Source organism: Sapajus apella, unplaced genomic scaffold, assembly GCF_009761245.1.
Source record: "Sapajus apella isolate SASKATOON/1434 unplaced genomic scaffold, GSC_monkey_1.0 scaffold14, whole genome shotgun sequence".
Taxonomy (NCBI): Eukaryota; Metazoa; Chordata; class Mammalia; order Primates; family Cebidae; genus Sapajus; species Sapajus apella.
The window spans coordinates 5,121,720-5,139,766 of record NW_022436954.1 but is presented as its reverse complement, the minus strand read 5'-3'; the positions used below and the strand labels follow the sequence as shown (position 1 = coordinate 5,139,766).

At 53.9% G+C, this 18,047-nt stretch overlaps 3 protein-coding genes across 9 annotated transcripts; 2 read left to right on the top strand and 1 right to left on the bottom strand.

The window, feature by feature from the left end:
* Positions 1-900: 900 nt before the first annotated feature.
* Positions 901-3,822, bottom strand: EIF1AD (eukaryotic translation initiation factor 1A domain containing). 6 transcript variants are annotated; one of them, XM_032282787.1, is made up of 6 exons: positions 3,556-3,822; positions 2,757-2,935; positions 2,512-2,620; positions 2,032-2,140; positions 1,815-1,862; positions 901-1,218 (listed from the first exon to the last, which is right to left on the bottom strand). In XM_032282787.1, exons 2-6 carry the CDS (start codon positions 2,841-2,843, stop codon positions 1,074-1,076), a joined length of 498 nt encoding a protein of 165 aa, XP_032138678.1. In that variant the 5' UTR covers positions 2,844-2,935; positions 3,556-3,822; the 3' UTR covers positions 901-1,073. The 6 variants fall into 6 exon arrangements, with proteins under 6 accessions (XP_032138678.1, XP_032138676.1, XP_032138679.1 ...); XM_032282785.1 differs by having other exon boundaries at positions 2,757-2,959; positions 3,648-3,789; XM_032282788.1 differs by having other exon boundaries at positions 3,648-3,760.
* A 90-nt stretch (positions 3,823-3,912) lies between these two features.
* BANF1 (BAF nuclear assembly factor 1) lies at positions 3,913-5,804 on the top strand. 2 transcript variants are annotated; one of them, XM_032282789.1, is made up of 3 exons: positions 3,913-4,237; positions 4,895-5,033; positions 5,285-5,804. In XM_032282789.1, exons 2-3 carry the CDS (start codon positions 4,911-4,913, stop codon positions 5,429-5,431), a joined length of 270 nt encoding a protein of 89 aa, XP_032138680.1. In that variant the 5' UTR covers positions 3,913-4,237; positions 4,895-4,910; the 3' UTR covers positions 5,432-5,804. The 2 variants fall into 2 exon arrangements, with proteins under 2 accessions (XP_032138680.1, XP_032138681.1); XM_032282790.1 differs by having other exon boundaries at positions 3,921-4,180.
* Positions 5,805-12,868: 7,064 nt separating this feature from the next.
* Positions 12,869-14,859, top strand: CST6 (cystatin E/M). Its single transcript, XM_032282780.1, has 3 exons — positions 12,869-13,664; positions 14,181-14,306; positions 14,671-14,859. Exons 1-3 carry the CDS (start codon positions 13,425-13,427, stop codon positions 14,752-14,754), a joined length of 450 nt encoding a protein of 149 aa, XP_032138671.1. The 5' UTR covers positions 12,869-13,424; the 3' UTR covers positions 14,755-14,859.
* Positions 14,860-18,047: the final 3,188 nt, after the last annotated feature.

Here is an 18,047-nt window from a genome sequence, read left to right as displayed (position 1 = left end):
AAAAGCAGCCTCCATTTAAAAGGTTATACAACAATCAATGTCCTTAGGGAATAATCAGGCTTCAAATAAAGTCAGGAGATGGGCCGGGTGCAGTGGCTCATGCCTGTAATCCCAGCACTTTGGGAGGCTGAGGCGGGCGGATCATGAGGTTAAGAGATGGAGACCATCCTGGCCAACATGGTGAAACCCTGTCTCTACTAAAAATACAAAAATTAGCTGGGTGTGGTGGCACGCGCCTGTGGTCCTTGAGAGGTACTTGGGAGGCTAGGTGGAAGAATCGCTTGAACCCAGGAGGCAGAGGTTGCAGTGAGCCAAGATTGCGCCACTGCACTCCAGCCTGGTGACAGAGCAAGACTCTGTCTCAAAAAAAAAAAAAAAAAAAAAAAAAAAAAAAGGAGATGGATGGACCATTCAAAACAAGGTTAAAGATAGAGAAATTTGCCAGCCAGCTTCTGGAGGTAACAGATGGTTAAGAGTGGGAAAGATGGGGTTGCACATGGGGATAGACAAGGTCACTGGAGGTGAGCACTCCTGTCCACAGGGTGACTAGAAAGGCAGGGAGAGCAGCAGGAGGCACCATGGGCTTGGGCCTGAGTGTCTCTTAGAGGCAGGTGGGGGTTAGGTCCTAGGGCTGTCATCCTGAATGCTTGAATCAGTATGAACTGCAAGCAGGTAATGAAGCAGGAGTGCTCCCAGTTGTTAAACACATGCAGGGAGGCCCAGTGCAGGGCCTGGCACTTTCTAACTGCCCAGTAAGAAAGAACAAATCACCCAGGAAAGACTCCAGCCATTTCCCATTTCCTTCCATTCAGCCCACCCGCCCACAAGGTCTCTACCAGGGAGCAGTTTTTCACTTCACCACCAGTCTCCCTCCTCTGAGAGAGCCACTCAGACACCAGAACAAGTCACCACCCACCAGGGGTTTAATTCTCCTAATCAGAAGATCAGTTCAAAGAGGGACCCTGCTTTGTTCCCATCCAGGGGTGAAGATCTGCAGAGCACCCTGGGAATGTCCAAGCCCAAAAGAGCCAGGGGCCAGTCCCTGAGCAAGTGGAGAAATGGGTCCTGGGGTTTCAGGCCTCCTCCTCCTCTTCGCTCTCCTCCTCACTCTCATGATATTGTCTGCGGTTTGTGTTAACAAACAGGTCAGAATCATCTTCTGAGCTGGACTCCTCTCCTGATAACTGTGGCTCAGCTGGGAGTTCTGGTTGAGTTTGTCTGCACCGGGGAAAGAAAGCAGAGTTAGCCCAGCACCTTCTGGAAAAACCCGATCTATAATCAAGGGGTTCCAAAAAAGGAGGACCATCTGGCCCAGCAGTCAGGGCCCCACAGCACCCTTTAAAGACTAAAACAAGGGACAGAGGCAGGGCAAACAGTGGAAAAACGTGGCCAAAGAAACACGCTAAAGACTGACCCCACTCCCCAAACGTGCGCTATAGCCATTTGTGTTAGTTAGGAATAATGATTCTACGACCACCAACACTTAAATGGACCCATATCACATACCAGATACTACACTAAGCAATTTTATAAGCCATCCACTCCTTTAATCCTCACGAAGCTCCCATTTTATATATAAGGAAAATAGAGTTTGAAGAAATTAAATAACATGCTTAAAGTCACTCAGCAAAGTCAGGATTTTAAACAAGAGCATCTGACCTTCAAGCCATATTCATAACTGTGTTATAGCACATATCTATGAGCTCTCAACAGATACCCTGTGTAAGGAGGAAAGAAGGCTCTATTTTTCCCTCAAAGCATCAAAGCATGAGCCCCCTATTTTCCATGTACCCACCCCAAGGCTTCTTCCTCACCTGTTCATGTTATTGTGTTTCTCCGCCACTTCAGAGAAGGCCTCAGGCCTATGCCAAGAGATGAGCCAGAGTCAGAGAAGACAAAGACATTTCTCACAAAAAGCTGTTTCCAGCTGTCTCTGCCTAGGATGCCATGACCTTCCCTCCCCTAATTCCCAAGCTAGGAAGGCAATGCCTCCAAAAGCCAGAGAACCAATGATCAAGGGGACCACCCTACCAAAGCCCCTGCTTCTGCAGTGAGCGCATGTGGTCCTTGCAGAGCACAAAGGAGATCTCAGCCTTCACCTTTTCTCCCTCTTCAATGGGGTCAACAATGAGAAAGTCCCCTGTAGGTGAGAAGAGAAAAGGGAAAGTCAGGCCTGCTTGCAATAAGGAAAGCCAAAGCTATAGGAAATGGTTCTATCGCCTAGAGAGGGCTGCCTCTCTCACCTCTCTCTTTTTTTTTTCTCTTTTGAGACAGGGTTTTGCTCTTTTGCCAGGCTGGAATGCAATAGCATGATCATAGTTGACTGCAGCCTCCACCTCCCAGGCTCAAGTGATTCTCAGGCCTCAGCCTCCTGGGTAGCTGGGATCAGACACCTGCCCAACTAATTTTTTATTTTTTGTAGAGACAAGGTCTCATTATGCTGCCCAGGCTCAAGCGATCCTCCCACCTCAGCCTCCTAAAGTGCTCAGATTACAGGAGTGATCCTCTCACCTCTCTTGATCCAGATGTTCTTGCGGTATTTGGAGGGCATGCTCACAAGGAAGCGCTGCCCTTGGGCTGTCTCCACCTCATGCAGATTGTTCCCTGGAGTCCGGAGTACCTGGTTCAGGAGAGACCAAGAATCAGCCTCATGAGTCAGATCAAACACCCTCTCAGCCACACTGCACCCCACCCCTGCCCCAGGGGCCCTACAGGGGTTGGGGGGAGCAGAGCAGCTTGTGCCCAAAGCCACTCACCCGGACAATCTGCTGCCGGTCGGAGGGCACCATGTGCTCCCCCAGCACCTCCTTCACCACATGCTTCCTCTTGGTGGCCTGAGACATGCTGAAGTTGTCCCAGGGTGGTTAGGGACGCAGAGACTGTCAATTCCTCCTCCTGAGTTCCTTGGACGGCAGGCTCAGAACCCAGGACTGTTCTGAAGATGGGGAGGAGCCTTCTACTGAGGAGTGACACAGTGTCTTGGTTAAGAACATGGGCTCTGAAGTCTTAACTGCCTGGATTCAAATCCTACCTTGGTTTATTTCCTAACTATTCAACTTCTCTAGGTCCCAGAGAAAATAACAGCTAACTCAGCATTGTCACAGAATGGGACAATACAGTGCATGTTATATAAAAGCAACTCCTACCACCATAACTACTGGTATAATATAAAACTATACATATGCTCCAGAGAAATCATCCTGGCAACCTCTCTGCAAGGAGTTTGAGATAAACCGTAACTTTCTCAACACGCCTGCACACCCCAAGTCTAGCATAGTCACACAACAGAGAAGTTCAGTCTGGCAACACAGTACAGCCGGAGACAAATTAGGTGGCCACTGCGATGGTCCAAGCCAGGAACTAGTTAATTAAAGGCGGAGGTGAGCAGCTTTGCCTGCGACATTTACATATTTGACTTTCATACTTAGAAGACGAGGGCCAGTACCCTTGAGACTGACGGTTTCCGAAGGAAACTCCGATATATCATATCTAGTTGCCGTCCTCCTTCCTCCTCCCCGTCTATCCCGGAGAAAAGACCCTCGGAAAAAGACCCACACTTAAGTCTCTGGCCCTTGGCTCCCAGGAACGCTGCCGGAGCAACCCCGCTGTCCAGGCCGGACGCTGAGAGAGGATCGTCCACGACTCACTTGAAGACTGAGCCAAGAAAACACAGTTAAAGGAACTTGCCGGCGGCCGCGACGGTAGCGTGAGCTTGAAGTCAGGTCTCCAGTGTTTTTAGTTCCCACCAGTCCCACTGCTAGAAGGGTGACGTGAGTCTGAGTCGGATCTCTCCGAAAACTGTACTTCCGGCGCTGTTTCGGAAGCCTCGCGGCCACCCGTCCCCTTCCTTGTCCGTTCTTCCAACTCTTCCCCACGCCAGGTCGGTCAAGCCTAAGTCCTTGAGTTCCGGGTCCGGGCAGCAGAGAAAGGAAATCCTTTCTCTGGAGGCTTCTCTCCCTCGAACTGCTCAAGTAGCGAGACCTTGCAAGGCAGCAGGGCTTCCCGCGAAGGACCGGAAAGGAGGGCCTACCACAGAGGCCGTCGGGGTCCGGGGCGCCTCAACTCTATAGCCCTAACTGGCTAGAAGTGCCCAACGTGGAGGTTTTTTTTTTTTTTTTTTTAAAGGAGGCTCTTGAGGCGACCCGGAAGCGGAAGTGGAAGAAAGTTCTAGTGGCTTGAGGTATCGGCGGGAGCGGCCGGGTGGCGGTAGGAACCGTTACGGGAACTGAAGCTGCAGGTGAGCGCCAGCCTCAGAGCAGGGCCCTGGCTAGAGGCCAGAGGGGTTGCGGGGAGAATGGGATGAGAGGGGCCGCAGGCGCTGGGGTGGGCCCTTGGGGAGAGCTTAGCGCGCTGCAGGGAGGGGGCGGGGCGCGGCGCGTGGGAGCCGGCCCGCGGGAGGGGGCGGGCCGAGGCGCCGCGCGGTAGGGGCGGAGCTGGGGCGCGGCTTGAACCCCGCGGGCGGGGGACGAGTGTGCGGAGCGCTCGATTTGCGCTTTGCTCTGTAGGTAGAGAGACCCTTTGGCTAGCTTTCCATGCCAAGTGGCCGGTCCAGGCAGGGTCAGTGCCTTCTTGGCTCAGCCAAGGTCACAGAGGGAGTGACAGCTTCCGGGCAGCCCTGGCTACTGACTCTGGGAATCTTTCCACTTACCCGTTTGCGCCACCTGTTAGGCAGGATCGTTTTTCCCCTGGGGCAAGATCAAAATCCAGATCCTGCAGGAAGAAACTTCTCTTCAGAATAGTAGGGAAGTCTCCTGGACCTCATTCTCCTTTTTTGTTGAGGGATATCCAAGCCACCATAACGCCTGGCTTAGCTTCCTCTTACTATGAGATTGCTAGTGGGCCCTTAGGACTTCCAGGTCTTCAGCCCTAACCTGCCTTTTTTTGGGATTTCTAGATTAAGCCTGATCAAGATGACAACCTCCCAAAAGCACCGAGACTTCGTCGCAGAGCCCATGGGGGAAAAGCCAGTGGGGAGCCTGGCCGGGATTGGTGAAGTCCTGGGCAAGAAGCTGGAGGAAAGGGGCTTTGACAAGGTGTGGGGTGGCTGCATGTACCTGGCACAGGCTGGGGTGGGAGGGAAATGAGTCCATCTGCTGTGGGGTGGACGGTGGGGTATAATCTTAGGAGACTGCCAGAGCCTGGGCACCTGGTAGAGAGGAGATGGGGGCAAAACCCGCCCTGCCTCCCAGGCTTGTGTGCTCCGAATGGCACAGGAATGGCCGACTTGCTCTTATCCCTCACTGAACACTGAGCAGCGCGCCCCTTCCCTTTCTCTGTCTCTCAGGCCTATGTTGTCCTTGGCCAGTTTTTGGTGCTAAAGAAAGATGAAGACCTCTTCCGGGAATGGCTGAAGGACACTTGTGGCGCCAACGCCAAGCAGTCCCGGGACTGCTTTGGATGCCTTCGAGAGTGGTGCGACGCCTTCTTGTGATGCTCTCTGGGAAGTTGTCGATCCCCAGCCCTCATCCAGAGTTCGCAGCCGAGTAGGGACTCCTCCCCTGTCCGTTACAAAGGAAAGATTGCTATTGCCGTACTCACCTCCGACGTACTCCAGGGTCTTTGGGAGTTTTCTCCCCTAACCATTTCAACTTTTTTGGATTCTCGCATTTGCATGCCTCCCTCTTCCTTTTTCCCTTGCCAGTTCCCTGGTGACAGTTACTGGCTTTCCTGAATGGATCCCTGGCCCTATCCCTCACCCCCACCCTCACTTTCAGTCCGTTTGATACCATTTGGCTCCTTTTTTGGCAGAACAGTCACTGTCGTTGTAAAGTTTTTTAGATCAATAAAGTCAGTGGCTTTCATGACTGGGCTTTGTGCATTGAAAAGCAAGTGGGCTGAGAGTTGCCTCTCCTTCAGGGACTGACCGCATCTCCCTCACTCCTTATCAGTACAGACCGAAACCAGCAGCTTCCCTTCCACTCCCAGAAGGGCAGCCACCCTAGCCATGTAGGCCTCAGGCAGGTGACTTGGAGTGTCTCAATCCCCAAGTGGTGTGGGAGAGAGTGTGGGTGGATCTTTTTCTGGGAGCCAACTGGACTGTGCTCCAGATGTCAGTTAAGTCAACAGCTGAGCTAGGCAGCACCTGGTGGAAAATTCAGTGGGAGTCAGAGGTACCAGACAGAGGGTGGGCTGGATGTGGGTGCGAGTTCATCTACCAGTCATCGTATCTGCTCTCCTGGCCTCTGGCAAGGGTAGGCAGGGGGCTTGCCATCTTCCCTGATCTCTTAGGGAGGAGAAAGAGCACAGGCATCACAGCTGGAAGCGTGTGAAGGGAGTACACCTCAGTACATTTTAGTCCTTTCTATTTGTTTACTTTTTAAATTAATAGAGACAGTACCCTGTTGTATTGCCTAGGCTGGCTTTAAGCAATCCTTAAGCCTCCCAAAGCTCTCACTGTAGATGTGAGCCACTCTACCTGGCCAGCCCTGTTATTTCTTGAGCACTTAGTATGAACCAGACTTGAAGTTAAAATCTTTGCAAATATTTTTTTCTTTTACAATAATAAATCATTATATTCTCTTTTTCAGGTAAGGAAATTGAGACTCAGAGAGGCTAATTTGCCCATGGACTTGCTGTTGGGAAGTGGACAGACTGGAACTCAAACTAGCTTGGAAACCCATGGGCCTGGCCATGTGTTCCTTGGTCATGTGGCTTAGCCTCTCTGAGCCTCAGTTTCCCCACTTGGAAAATGAGGTGGTTGTAGGGAAAGGATATTTGCAGCAGTATAAACAACAAAGGACTATTTCCAAAGCACATACAGAACTGTAATCAAGAAAAAGGTGGACTGGCCTGGTGCAGTGGCTCACACCTGTAATCGAGCACTTTTGGAGGCCAAGGCAAGTGGATCACCTGAGGTCAGAAGTGTGAGACCAGCCTGACCGACATGGTGAAACCCCATCTCTACTAAAAATACAAAAATTAGCCAGTGTGGTGGTGGACACCTGTAATCCCCGCTATTCAGGAGGCTGAGACAGGAGGATCGCTTGAACTCAGGAGGCAAGAGTTTGCAGTGAGCCAAGATCACACCATTGCACTCCAGCCTGGGCGACAAGAGTGACACTCCGTCTCAAAAAAAAAGAGACAGACACAACAGAAAAATGAGTAAAGACCTAAGACAAACTCAGAAGAAGGTTCCCTCCCAGTAAACAAGGACAGGAAAGGTGCTCCATATTGCTGGTAATCAGATGTTGCATGCCATTAGCACCCACCTGACTGGCAAACACTTAAGTTGGACAATACCAAGTATTGATGAGATAATGAAGAAACAGGAACTGATACCCAGCTGGTGGGAGTATAAATTGGTCTAAACAATTTGGGAAGACAGTTGGGTGTTATTTAGTAAAACCGACACACCCTGTGACCAAGCAGTTCCGCTCTCAGGACTGTGCCTTGAAGAAATCCCCGAGCACCTGCGCCAAGACCTAGATGAGTTGACAGCTGCATTGTTGGGAGCAACACTAGTGTCAGTACTCAAGTAAATAGGCATTCATGCCTAAGGACACTGCACGGAGGTGAAAATGCACAAATGATAGCTGTGTACAACACATGAATCTCAACAGCAAATGAAGCAAATCAGATTCTTAGGAATTCCTACGTAGCTCGTAAAACTAGAAAACAAAGGAAATGATTATTGTAAATAGTAACAGAAAAAAGTCTATCGCGACTATCTTTGGGGGAGGGTATGGAAAGGCTTGAAGATAGGCTTGGCGCTTTCTGACCTACGGGGTGATAGTACAGGCATTGACTGAATGTGTATGTTCTGCGCCCTGTTCTGTGTGTTAGTTACATCTCAGAACAGTAGGAAGATAAAAGGAAAACCAAAAATAAAGACCTGGACCTGGAATGATTGCGTGATAGGTCAGAAACTAAGTTGTTATTTGTAGGGATGAGAGTTTCATGCAAGGCTGGGGCTGGGACCCAGGTGGCTGCAGTAGGGCCCAGCTTGTGCTTCAGGCCGCTTTCTGGGAGCATGCTGGTCTGAAGCCCGGCTGAGGTGGTCACAAGGGCTCTCTCTGGAGTTTCAGACTGTTTCTTTTTCTTTGAGACAAAGTCTTGCTGTCGCCAGGCTGGACTGCAGTGGTGCGATCTCGGCTCACTGCAACCTCCACCCACTGCAACCTGCACCTCCCATGGTTAAAGCGATTCTCTTGTATCAGCCTCCTGAGTAGCTGGGACTACAGGTGCATGCCACCATGCCCAGCTAATTTTATTTTTTTATTTTTGGTAGACACGGGGTTTCACTGTGTTGGCCAGGATGGTCCCCATCTCTTGACTTCATGAGCCACCCGCCTCAGCCCCCAAAAGTGCTGGGATTACAGGTGTGAGACACTGCGCCCAGCCCAGACTGTTTCTGATGTCTTCCCGGATAAGTCCCCTCAGCCTTGATCCTTGTGCTGTGATGCTGTCGCAGGCCTGGTATGCTTAGGTGGGCTTTGCCACACTTGCCCTGATGCTGCCAGATTGTTGCTGGTGCTCTGTGAGGTCATGGAAACCCCCTCCTCCTCCACAGCCCTTCCCTGGGCTCCTGCTCACGCTGGCCTCCTGGCTTGGCCTCGCCTGGCTCTGGCACTGGGACCCTGCTGGAAGCCTGCAGCTCATGCTGTCTGCTTTATTTCCTTGTCCTCTGCCTTCCCTGGCTCACCCACAGGCTTTGCCTCAGAAGCGGGTGGAGCCCGCTTTCTCATCTCTCCCTTGGGGCGCAGGCAGTGTGTGTACCAGGTGGCAGACCACAAACCCTTTATCAGGACTCCACATTGCATCCCACACAAGTTCTTGGCTCTGTTCTGGGACAGCAGTAGACAAAGGGCATCTAGAATGTACCTTGTGACAGTGTGGCCTCTCAGATCCAGCCCGACTCAGCCAGCAGGACAAAGGGACCATGGCTTGGAATGCTGGTGCAGAAAGCAGACCTGAGTGATGAGGGGTAGGAGTCAGGTTGGCTAAGTGTCAGCCCATGGTCACCAATGGGACATGCCTGACCACCGTGGAAAGTATGCGAGTGGGTCCGGAAATAAGCAAATACGCAGTGCCCTCCAGCTCCACACCTAGCCAGAGCTTGACCTTCCCCAGCTGGTCTAGTCATGCATGCTCAGAGCCAGCCTAGAACTTGGTGTGAACCCGGCCCATGCACTCCAGGTTCCTGAAGGGCTCCTGCTGCCCCCGGAAAAGAAGTAGGGGCAGGCTACCTGGACCGCCACAAGCCCTGCCCTGCGGCAGTCTGGTGAGCATGGAAGGCTCCCAGTAGGTGCTTGTGACTGCTGATCCCCTTCCAGGACAGCCCTTCCCTGCAGGGACCAAGGCTCTTTGCTGTCACTCCCAAACTTGACTGGTGGCAGCCTTGAAGAGCCAGCCAGGCCCGATTCTGGGCCTTTGCTCCCCATGCGATCTGGAGCAAGTTGCTTCACTGCTCTGAGCTACAGCCTCCTCTGCCAGCTGGTGCAGGGTTATGAAGATTCAAATAGTGAACCAGCGGTGCTTGGGAGCACTCCTCCCCAGAGGGGAGCTTTCATCCCTGTTGGATTACAGGTTTCCTTGCTGAAAGACCTCCTTTCCAGAACATGGGGCTACAGAGCCCTGGGGGAGGGAAATATCCTCTGCCCAATTGAAGGTTCCAGGAAGACGGTTCTGGGGGAAGCAACAAGGCCTTGGAGGGCCTGATCCCAGGGGGAAGGAGATGTCAAGAGCCTGCCCTGGTTATCACCACCCATCAGGCCAGGGGCAGGAGAGGGGTGCTGTGGACAACCTGGGTTGGGATGTCTGGGCCACTGCAAAACTGGAAGCTGTGCCCTGTGGCCAGTACATTTGGCCAACCTCAAGCTCATGTTGGCCCAAGCCTCCTGGAAGCCAGAGTGGTCTAGAAGGGATGGAGTCAGGCCCTGGGAAAGTGCTCAGGGACCTCCCATCTGCAAGAAGCAACCCCTACCCATGCACAGCAGACCTTATACACCTGCAGAGCAGCCCAGGACTTGTGCACCAGGACCCACCACTAACCTTTTGACCTCCCATTTCCTCCTCGTAGGAAGAGATAATAATCATTGCCTCTGCAGAGCCGCTATAGGAATGAAAGAACATATATTGAATCCCTGGGACAAGGCCTGTCACATAGCAAGTGCTCTTATAATTGTTAATGCCCTACCCCATCTTTTCTCACCAAGATACCACTTCTAGCTGTGTGACCTTAGACGAGTGTCCCGATCTCTCTGATTAACTTTTTCATCTGCAAAATGAGAATAATGTGTATTACCTCAGGGTGTTTGTGAGAATTCATCAGTGGGTGAAAAGTGCTTGGAAATTGCTAGGTTATAGTGCAAAGGAGTCCCTGGCATCAGCACAAAGCAGCAGCAGGTGGGGTGAGTGCCCTTGGAGAGTCGCAGACAGGCCTTGGCTAGTTTTTGAGAGTGGTGTTGGAGGTACCTGTGGCCATGGCTAAGCTCCAAGTGATGAGACAGCAGGCCTAGGGGAGCTGCCTCTCTCACCTTGCACCTGCGGTGCGATCCTGGGATTCTTTCTCTGCCCCTCCCAGGCTCTTAGCTCAGAGTCCCGGCCAGGCTTCATCCTCCTCATCAACTCAAGCTCGGCCAGCACTTCCACAAACTGGAGTCTGTCCCTTTAAGGCAGACACCTGAGCCCTCCAGGAACTTGTGACAGTTCCTTGGAATCCCAGAAAGATGGCAGAGTTGGTTTTCCACAGCTGGGCTGACGAAGTGAGGGAGGTAGCAGGCTGGCAGCTGCCCTGGGTAGTGAGTGACTGCTCTGGTGTAGGTCTCAGTGTGAGAAGTCACCTCCTTTTGTGGTCCTGGGATTCTGAGGCCCAGAATCAGGAAGGGAGGGTGACACACTGGATGCCTACATACGATATTCATCACAGTCACGGCTGCCAGCTGCTCTTCAGGTACTGTGACCTAGCGCCTCTTCCAAGCCCCAGTGAAGCCCCTAGAGGCTGTAGGCATTTCAAGATCTTAGTGTCCTGGGACAGTGAGCCCCTACTCATTCCACCCAGCAACATGGAATTACAAGTACAAACTACACTGAACTCTAAAATGCAGACAAAGAATTCCAACAAAGCTTGCCTGTAATCCTAGTGATTTGGGAAGCTGAGGTGGGAGGATCTCGTGATCTCTTGAGGCCAGGCATTTGAGACCCACCTGGGCACTACAGTGAGACCCCATCTCTACAAAAAAATTTTAAGAATTAGCCAGGTGTGGAAAAAAAAATTAACCAGGCATGGGGGCGTGCTCCTATGGTCCCAGCTACTTGGGAGGCTGAGATGGATCACTTGAAGCCAGGAAATCGAGGTATAGTGAGCTATGATAGTGCACCCCAGCCTGGGTGACAGAGCTCTGTCACACACACACAAAAATAATAATCAACAAAATCCAGACTTTTCCTATGTTGAATACTTGAACGCTGCTTTTCATCTGTTCCTTTTTTTTTTTTTTTGAGACAGGGTCTTGCTCTGTCACCCAATTGAAGTGCGGTGGTACCATCACTGCTCACTGCAGTCTCGACCTCCCAGACTCTAGCAATCCTCCCACCTCAGCCTCCTGAGTAGCTGAGACCACAGGTGTGCACCACCATTCACAGCTTTATTTTAGATCTTTTGGTAGAGACAAGGGCTCATTATATTACGCAGGCTGGTCTCAAACTCCTGGCCTCAAGTGATCCTTCCAAAGTCCTGTGATTACAAGTGTGAGCCACTATGCGATTAATAGATTACCACCCTGATCTATTAATTAATTAATGGAGTCTTTTTTTTTTTTTTTTGAGATGGAGTCTACCTCTGTCACCCAGGCCGGAGTGCAGTGGCATGATCTCAGCTCACTGCAACCTCTGCCTCCCAGATTCAAGTGATTCTCCTGCCTCAGCCTCCTGAGTAACTGGGATTACAGGCACCCACCACCATGCCCAGCTAATTTTTGGTATTTTTAGTAGAGACGGGTTTCCACCATGTTGGCCAGGCTGGTCTTGAACTCCTGACCTCAGGTGATCCACCTGCCTTGGCCTACCAAAGTGCTGGGATTACAGGCGTGAGCCACTGCACCTAGCCTATTGGAGTCTTTAAAAACAAAGTTATGGGCCCTGTTTTGCTGGTACCTCCAGCACATGCTCACTATATCTATGGGAGAGCCAGATTTGAAACATCAATATCAGAAGAAACTTCGGAGACAAGGTGTCTTTCAGATGAGGACACGGAGGCTCTGTCTGGGAGGTTAAGGGGCTTGCCCAGAACCATGCGATCTGACTCTGACATGACTGACACCCCTCCTTCTAGGCAGTTTGTGTCCTTTGGGCTCAGTCTGGTTTGAGACCACAGATTTGACTTAGACTGCCAGCACATGCAAGCCAGTGTCACCATTTATTTCCTGCCAGTGTCCTTGGGCAAATCCACTTTCCTTCTCTGTAAAATGGAAACTTTTTTTTTTTTAATTTTTTATCTTTTTGAGACAGAGTCTCTCTCACCCAGGCTGGAGTGCAGTGGCACGATCTCAGTCACTGCAAACTCCACCTCCCAGGTTCAAGCGATTCTCCTGCCTCAGCCTCCCAAGTAGCTGGGATTACAGGTGTGCACCACCACATCCGGCTAATTTTTCACCATGTTGGCCAGGCTGGTCTTGAACTCCTGACCTCAAGTGATCCACCCACCTCAGCCTCCCAAAGTGCTGGGATTACAAGCGTGAGCCACCATGCTCAACCTTCTTTTTTTTGAGTCAGGGTCTAGCTTTGTTGCCCAGGCTGGAGTGCAGTGGTGAGATCACAATTCACTGGAGCCTCGAACTCCTGGGCTCAAGTGGTCCTCCCATCTTGGCCTCTCAAGTGCTGGGATTACAGGCATGGCCAGGCGCATGGCCAAGTGGAAACATGAATCACACTCCAGGCTGGTTGTCAGGCAGCCCTGAGCAGGAATATCTCCTACTTGCCTGTTGTTTATGCAGCACCAGGCCCCTTGTAAGCACTTTACCTGCATCAGCTCACTGAATCCTCACAACACCCATTGTACAGAAGAGGAAACTGAGGCAGCGAGTGGTTAAGTGATTTCTCTGAGGTCACACAGCTGGGGAATAGTGGCAACAGTAAGAGCCTGTGAAGAGCTGTGGTTGGTAGTTCATTCTGGACAGCCCTCCCGGGAACCGTCCCTGTACTGGCACTTGCTGTTGGGGACTGTCGCTGTCCTCTGCCTCCCTGGCCGGGTGTGTTCTGGAGGGCAGGGAAGCGTCTTGGCACTCGGGTGCACGCCGCCCCCTCGGCCTCCTGGGCTCCCCGAGCCTCGCAGGACCCCGGACGCCCGCCACCTCGAGCCCCGCCCCAGCTCCGGGCCGCGGGGGCGCACCGCGGGCGTCGGGCGGGGCGGCCCAGCTGGTAAAAACGGCGCCGCCCCGGGCTCGGCACTGACGACTCCGACGACGACTCAGACAGCACTGACAGCTATGGCGCGTCCGAGCCTCCCGCTGGCGCTGGGCCTGGCCCTGGTAGCGTTCTGCCTCCTGGCGCTACCTCGCGACGCCCGTGCCGGGCTGCAGGGGCGCATGGTCGGAGAACTCCGGGACCTGTCGCCCGATGACCCACAGGTGCAGAAGGCGGCGCAGGCGGCCGTAGCCAGCTACAACATGGGCAGCAACAGCGTCTACTACTTCCGAGACACGCACATCCTCAAGGCGAAGAGCCAGGTGCGGCGGGCCATGGGCGGGGGGCACCGGGTCCAGGCGGGGGCGGCCACAGGCGCTGCCGGAGCGTGCGTGAAAGGGGCCCGAAGGCGCAATCGGGATATTTTCATGCAATATATAAAAAATCGAATTAATGCCAAAACTCCATGATGGACAACCATCTAAATTCCAAGGAAAGACAGAATCCAACCCTGTATCACACCGCCTGCCTGCCTGGCTGACCTGGCCCTAGTCTCTGCCCTGATGGGGTGGACTGGGGAGGGGAGGCAGATGCGGACAGTGGGCAGCTCTCCAGGTGGGCCATGTCTGATGACTGCCCAGGCTGCCAGTGAGACTCAGCCTCCAGGTCTCTCCACCCGGCATCCCCACCAGAACATCCACCCCCCCACCCAGGTCTGAATCATCCCCTCTCCCCTCCCCCAACCTGAGTGCCTGGGGGCAATAGGAGAATATGCCGGGAGGTGAGAGATTGGGATCAAGGGTCAAGACCCCTGACCTGCCCCTAACCCATGTCCCCAGCTGGTGGCCGGCATCAAGTACTTCCTGACGGTGGAGATGGGGAGCACAAACTGCCGCAAGACCAGGGTCGCTGGAGACCACCTCGACCTTACCACCTGCCCCCTGGCGGCGGAGGCGCAGCAGGAGGTAACAGCGGGGCTCCTCCAGCCCCAGCCCTCCCCAGAGCCTCAGGCCCTCACGTTGTCCAGCCTGAACTGGTTTGGCTGAACACGCAGCTATCTAGATGTCTGGCTGAACCTGTTGGCCTCCTGGATGAGTCAGCCTCCAGGCCAAGATGGGGTGCAGAAAGGAGGCTGGGGCTTCCCTCAGGAATGGGGAAGTTGGCTACCAAAATCTGGAGTCTAGCCCTGGCCATGTAGTTTGACATCCCTTGGGCCAGTAACTGCCCCTCTCTGCCCCGGAGCAGCATGGCAGGCAGAGGGCTGGCTGCTGGGAGAAGGTAGATGGAGGCTGGGCTTACCCCTCCTTCTCCCCCGTATTCTCTCTACAGAAGCTGCGCTGTGACTTTGAGGTCCTTGTGGTTCCCTGGCAGAACTCCTCTCAGCTCCTAAAGCACAACTGTGTGCAGATGTGATAATTGCCCGAGGGTGAATGCTGTTGGGTTTGGAGCCACGGTGGAGGGCACTTCGGGTCCACGGGTCACAACTGTCACAATAAATGGCCAGTGCCGCGTCTTGCATTGGTTTCTTCTAAGTGCTTCGCTTCTCCCCGCAGCCCCCACTCCTACTTCTGGCAGCTCCCAGCTCCCCAGCCCGAGCTGAGAGGTTACCCTGCCACCTGGCAGCAGAGCTGCTGGTGTCCCAGTCCAGACAGTGCTGAAGGTGCAGGGCTGGGCCTCCAAATGTGGAGCCCCCTAAACACCTCAGCATCACAGGAATAGAGGAGCAAACCTCAGAGCCACACACACAGCCAGAGACTCCCAGTACTCTCAGAGGTAAGGGGTGGGGGCAGACTCACAGAGAAGGGGTGTTGCCCTGAACAGGGCCGGCTGCCTGGGAGCACTCTGAGGAGTCGTCTGTGCTCTGCTCCCACATAGACCCAGGAGGGACTCATGGGTGGCATGTGGGGCTTCAGCCAGGCGGTGTCCTCACTCAGGACACTGAGCTTCCAGCCTATAAAGATTCCTCCACCTGCATGTGGCCCAGTGATGGCAGAACCCCTGCAGGCCAAGAGACCATGAGGGCCAGGACAGTGCCTCTCAAGTCCACGCTGTGGGCTCCACACCACAAAGATGCCTCTCATGCCGTGCCCTGGGCAAGGCGCCTGGATGGGGCTGGACTGGGAGTCCTAGAGGGGCAGAGCTCGTTACCACCCACAGGAGGGATGAGGGGACAGATTCAACCTAACGTCATTTAAAGAAAACAGCATTGCAGGCGGGGTGCGGTGGCTCACGCCTGTAATCCCAGCACTTTGGGAGGCCAAGGCAGGTAGATCACGAGATCAGGAGTTCAAGACCAGCCTGGCCAAGATAGTGAAACCCCAACTCTAAAAAAAAAAAAAAAAGAAAGAAAGAAAGAAAGAAAACAGCATTGTGGCCAGGTGTGGTGACTCACGCCTGTAATCCCACCACTCTGGGAGGCTGAGGCGGGCGGATCACGTGAGGTTTGAGACCAGCCTGGCCAACATGGCAAAACCCCATCTCGACTAAAAATGCAAAAATTATCTGGGTGCGGTGGTGGGCGCCTGTAATCCCAGCTACTCAGGAGCCTGAGGTAGGGGAATCACTTGAACCCGGGAGGCAGAGGCTGTGGTGAGCTGAGATTGCGCCACTGCACTCCAGCCTGGGAGACAGAGCAAGACTCCATCTCAAGAAGGAGGAGGAGGAGGAAGAAGAGAAGGAGGAAGAGGAAGAGGGGAGAAAAGAGAATTTGCACACCTGAATTTGTAACTACAATTCATACCCCCAACACATATACACACGCACACACCCAAAGCACAGCACACCAGACATACACACACAGACACCCAGAGCGCACACTCATGCTGACAGATATCACACACATACCCTAAGAAACACAGCCTAGCAGCTCATGAGCACAGAAGCAACACGCCCTAGAGAAACAACCTGGAGATGTACACACAAAACCCAAACACAACCCAAGGCCACACCCAGAGGTGTTCCTCAGATGTATAAGCACACACCCACACCTGGGACAGGGGCCTTGGGGGCGCTAGGTGTCGGCACCATCAGGCCCCGGCAGGCAGCACTGCAGTGGCGGCGGAGAGCATCCCAGGGTCCCTTCCCTTCTGACAAGGCCTCACACCCTGCTTGTGCCTGCCTGGTCCCCTGTCCAAGGCTGGGGCCTAATGAGCAACAGCCCCAGCTCCCAGGCCCTGCCCTCTGCCTTCGGAGGCCATATTGGGGTGGGGATGGGAAGTGGAAAGTAGGCACTGGCTCCCATCTGGGAGTGGGCAGCTGAGGGGGTGGCATTTGACAGGAGCTGGGGACCCAAGAGATGACATCCAGCTCTGCTGCTGCCCAAGCCTGTCAGATGTAGCAGCTCAGACAGCCCAGGGTGTGCAGGGGGGGCCTGCTGTTTGGAAGATCTCCCCTGTGCCACCAAGCAGGGGCTCCCAGCATGGGGCGGGCACAGGGTAGGTGGCAGGAAATGCCTGTTGAATGAATGTGTGAGGTGGTGGGGAGAGGCAAGGCCCGGAGACGCCTGCCAGGTGACCTCTCCGCCCTGGAATCTGTGCCCAAATCCCAGATGGCGTTTCCTCTGCACAGTTTATTCCAGGACCCTGGGTTGGGCCAGACGAGGGAGGGGGAATGCTTCTTCTGTCCTGGGGCTCTGGAAGCTCCAGCACTGACTGGCCCAGAGATGGGAAGGTTGGCAAAAAACGATTGCCTTTCAGCCCCTACTCCTGACTCCCTCCGGCCTGCATCACACCCTGGATCTGCCTCCGCTAGAGGTGAGATGGCTGCTGTAGATCATGGAAAACCCTCCACCCAAGGAGAGACCCCCAGGGCTAGGGCTAGGCTTGAACTTGACTCAGTGCTAGATCTCCAGCACCCAGCCTAGGCCATTGTCCCACTGTCACCCCCAGGCATGGGGACAGGGGCTCTGGACATCCATCCAGCCTAGGCTCAGACTCTAAGTTGGGGAGCTCATCTAAGCTCTAGAGCAGGCAGTGGGGTGCAGCCTTCAGCCTCATTCCCGGCTTCCCTCTCCCAGCAGCAGGATCCTCCCCACGCCCCTGCCTGCCCCCTTTCCCTGAGGCCAGAAGGACTTGAGCAGCCCCCACTCTACCACCCCTCAGTGCGCTCTAGAGTCTGACTCCAGGAAGGGCAGGATATGGCAGTGACCTCTGACCTCTGGGTTCCTGTTATCCCCATCCAGTTGGCGCTCTTCTCCACGAGCTGAGGGTCCTGGCAGAATTGAGTTTCTGGGCTCTGGGCCCCCATTCCTGGAGCCCACTGGTCCCCCAGGCCCTAGCAACCCTCAGCTATTCCAGCCTATTCTTTTTCCTCCTGACTCTGGGCTAGATGGGCCTTCCTCCCCAAAGCAGGGTTACTGTGTCCTCGGCCCTCCCGGCACCACTGGCACGTAAGCCCAGACCACGTTCTACCTCAACCTTCCGGCTGCTGCTAATGCCCTGCTGGGCTGAGCTAGGATGTGGGCCCTGGTGGGGCTGGAGGGGATCCAAAAGCAGACTGTTTCACATACAACGCTGGCACACACACATGCAACACTGGCACACACGCAACACTGGCACACATGCAACGCTGGCACACATGCAACACTGGCACATACACACACAACGCTGGCACACACACACACAACGCTGGCACACAACGCTGGCACACACGCAACACTGGCACACACGCAACGCTGGCACACACGCAACACTGGCACACACACACGC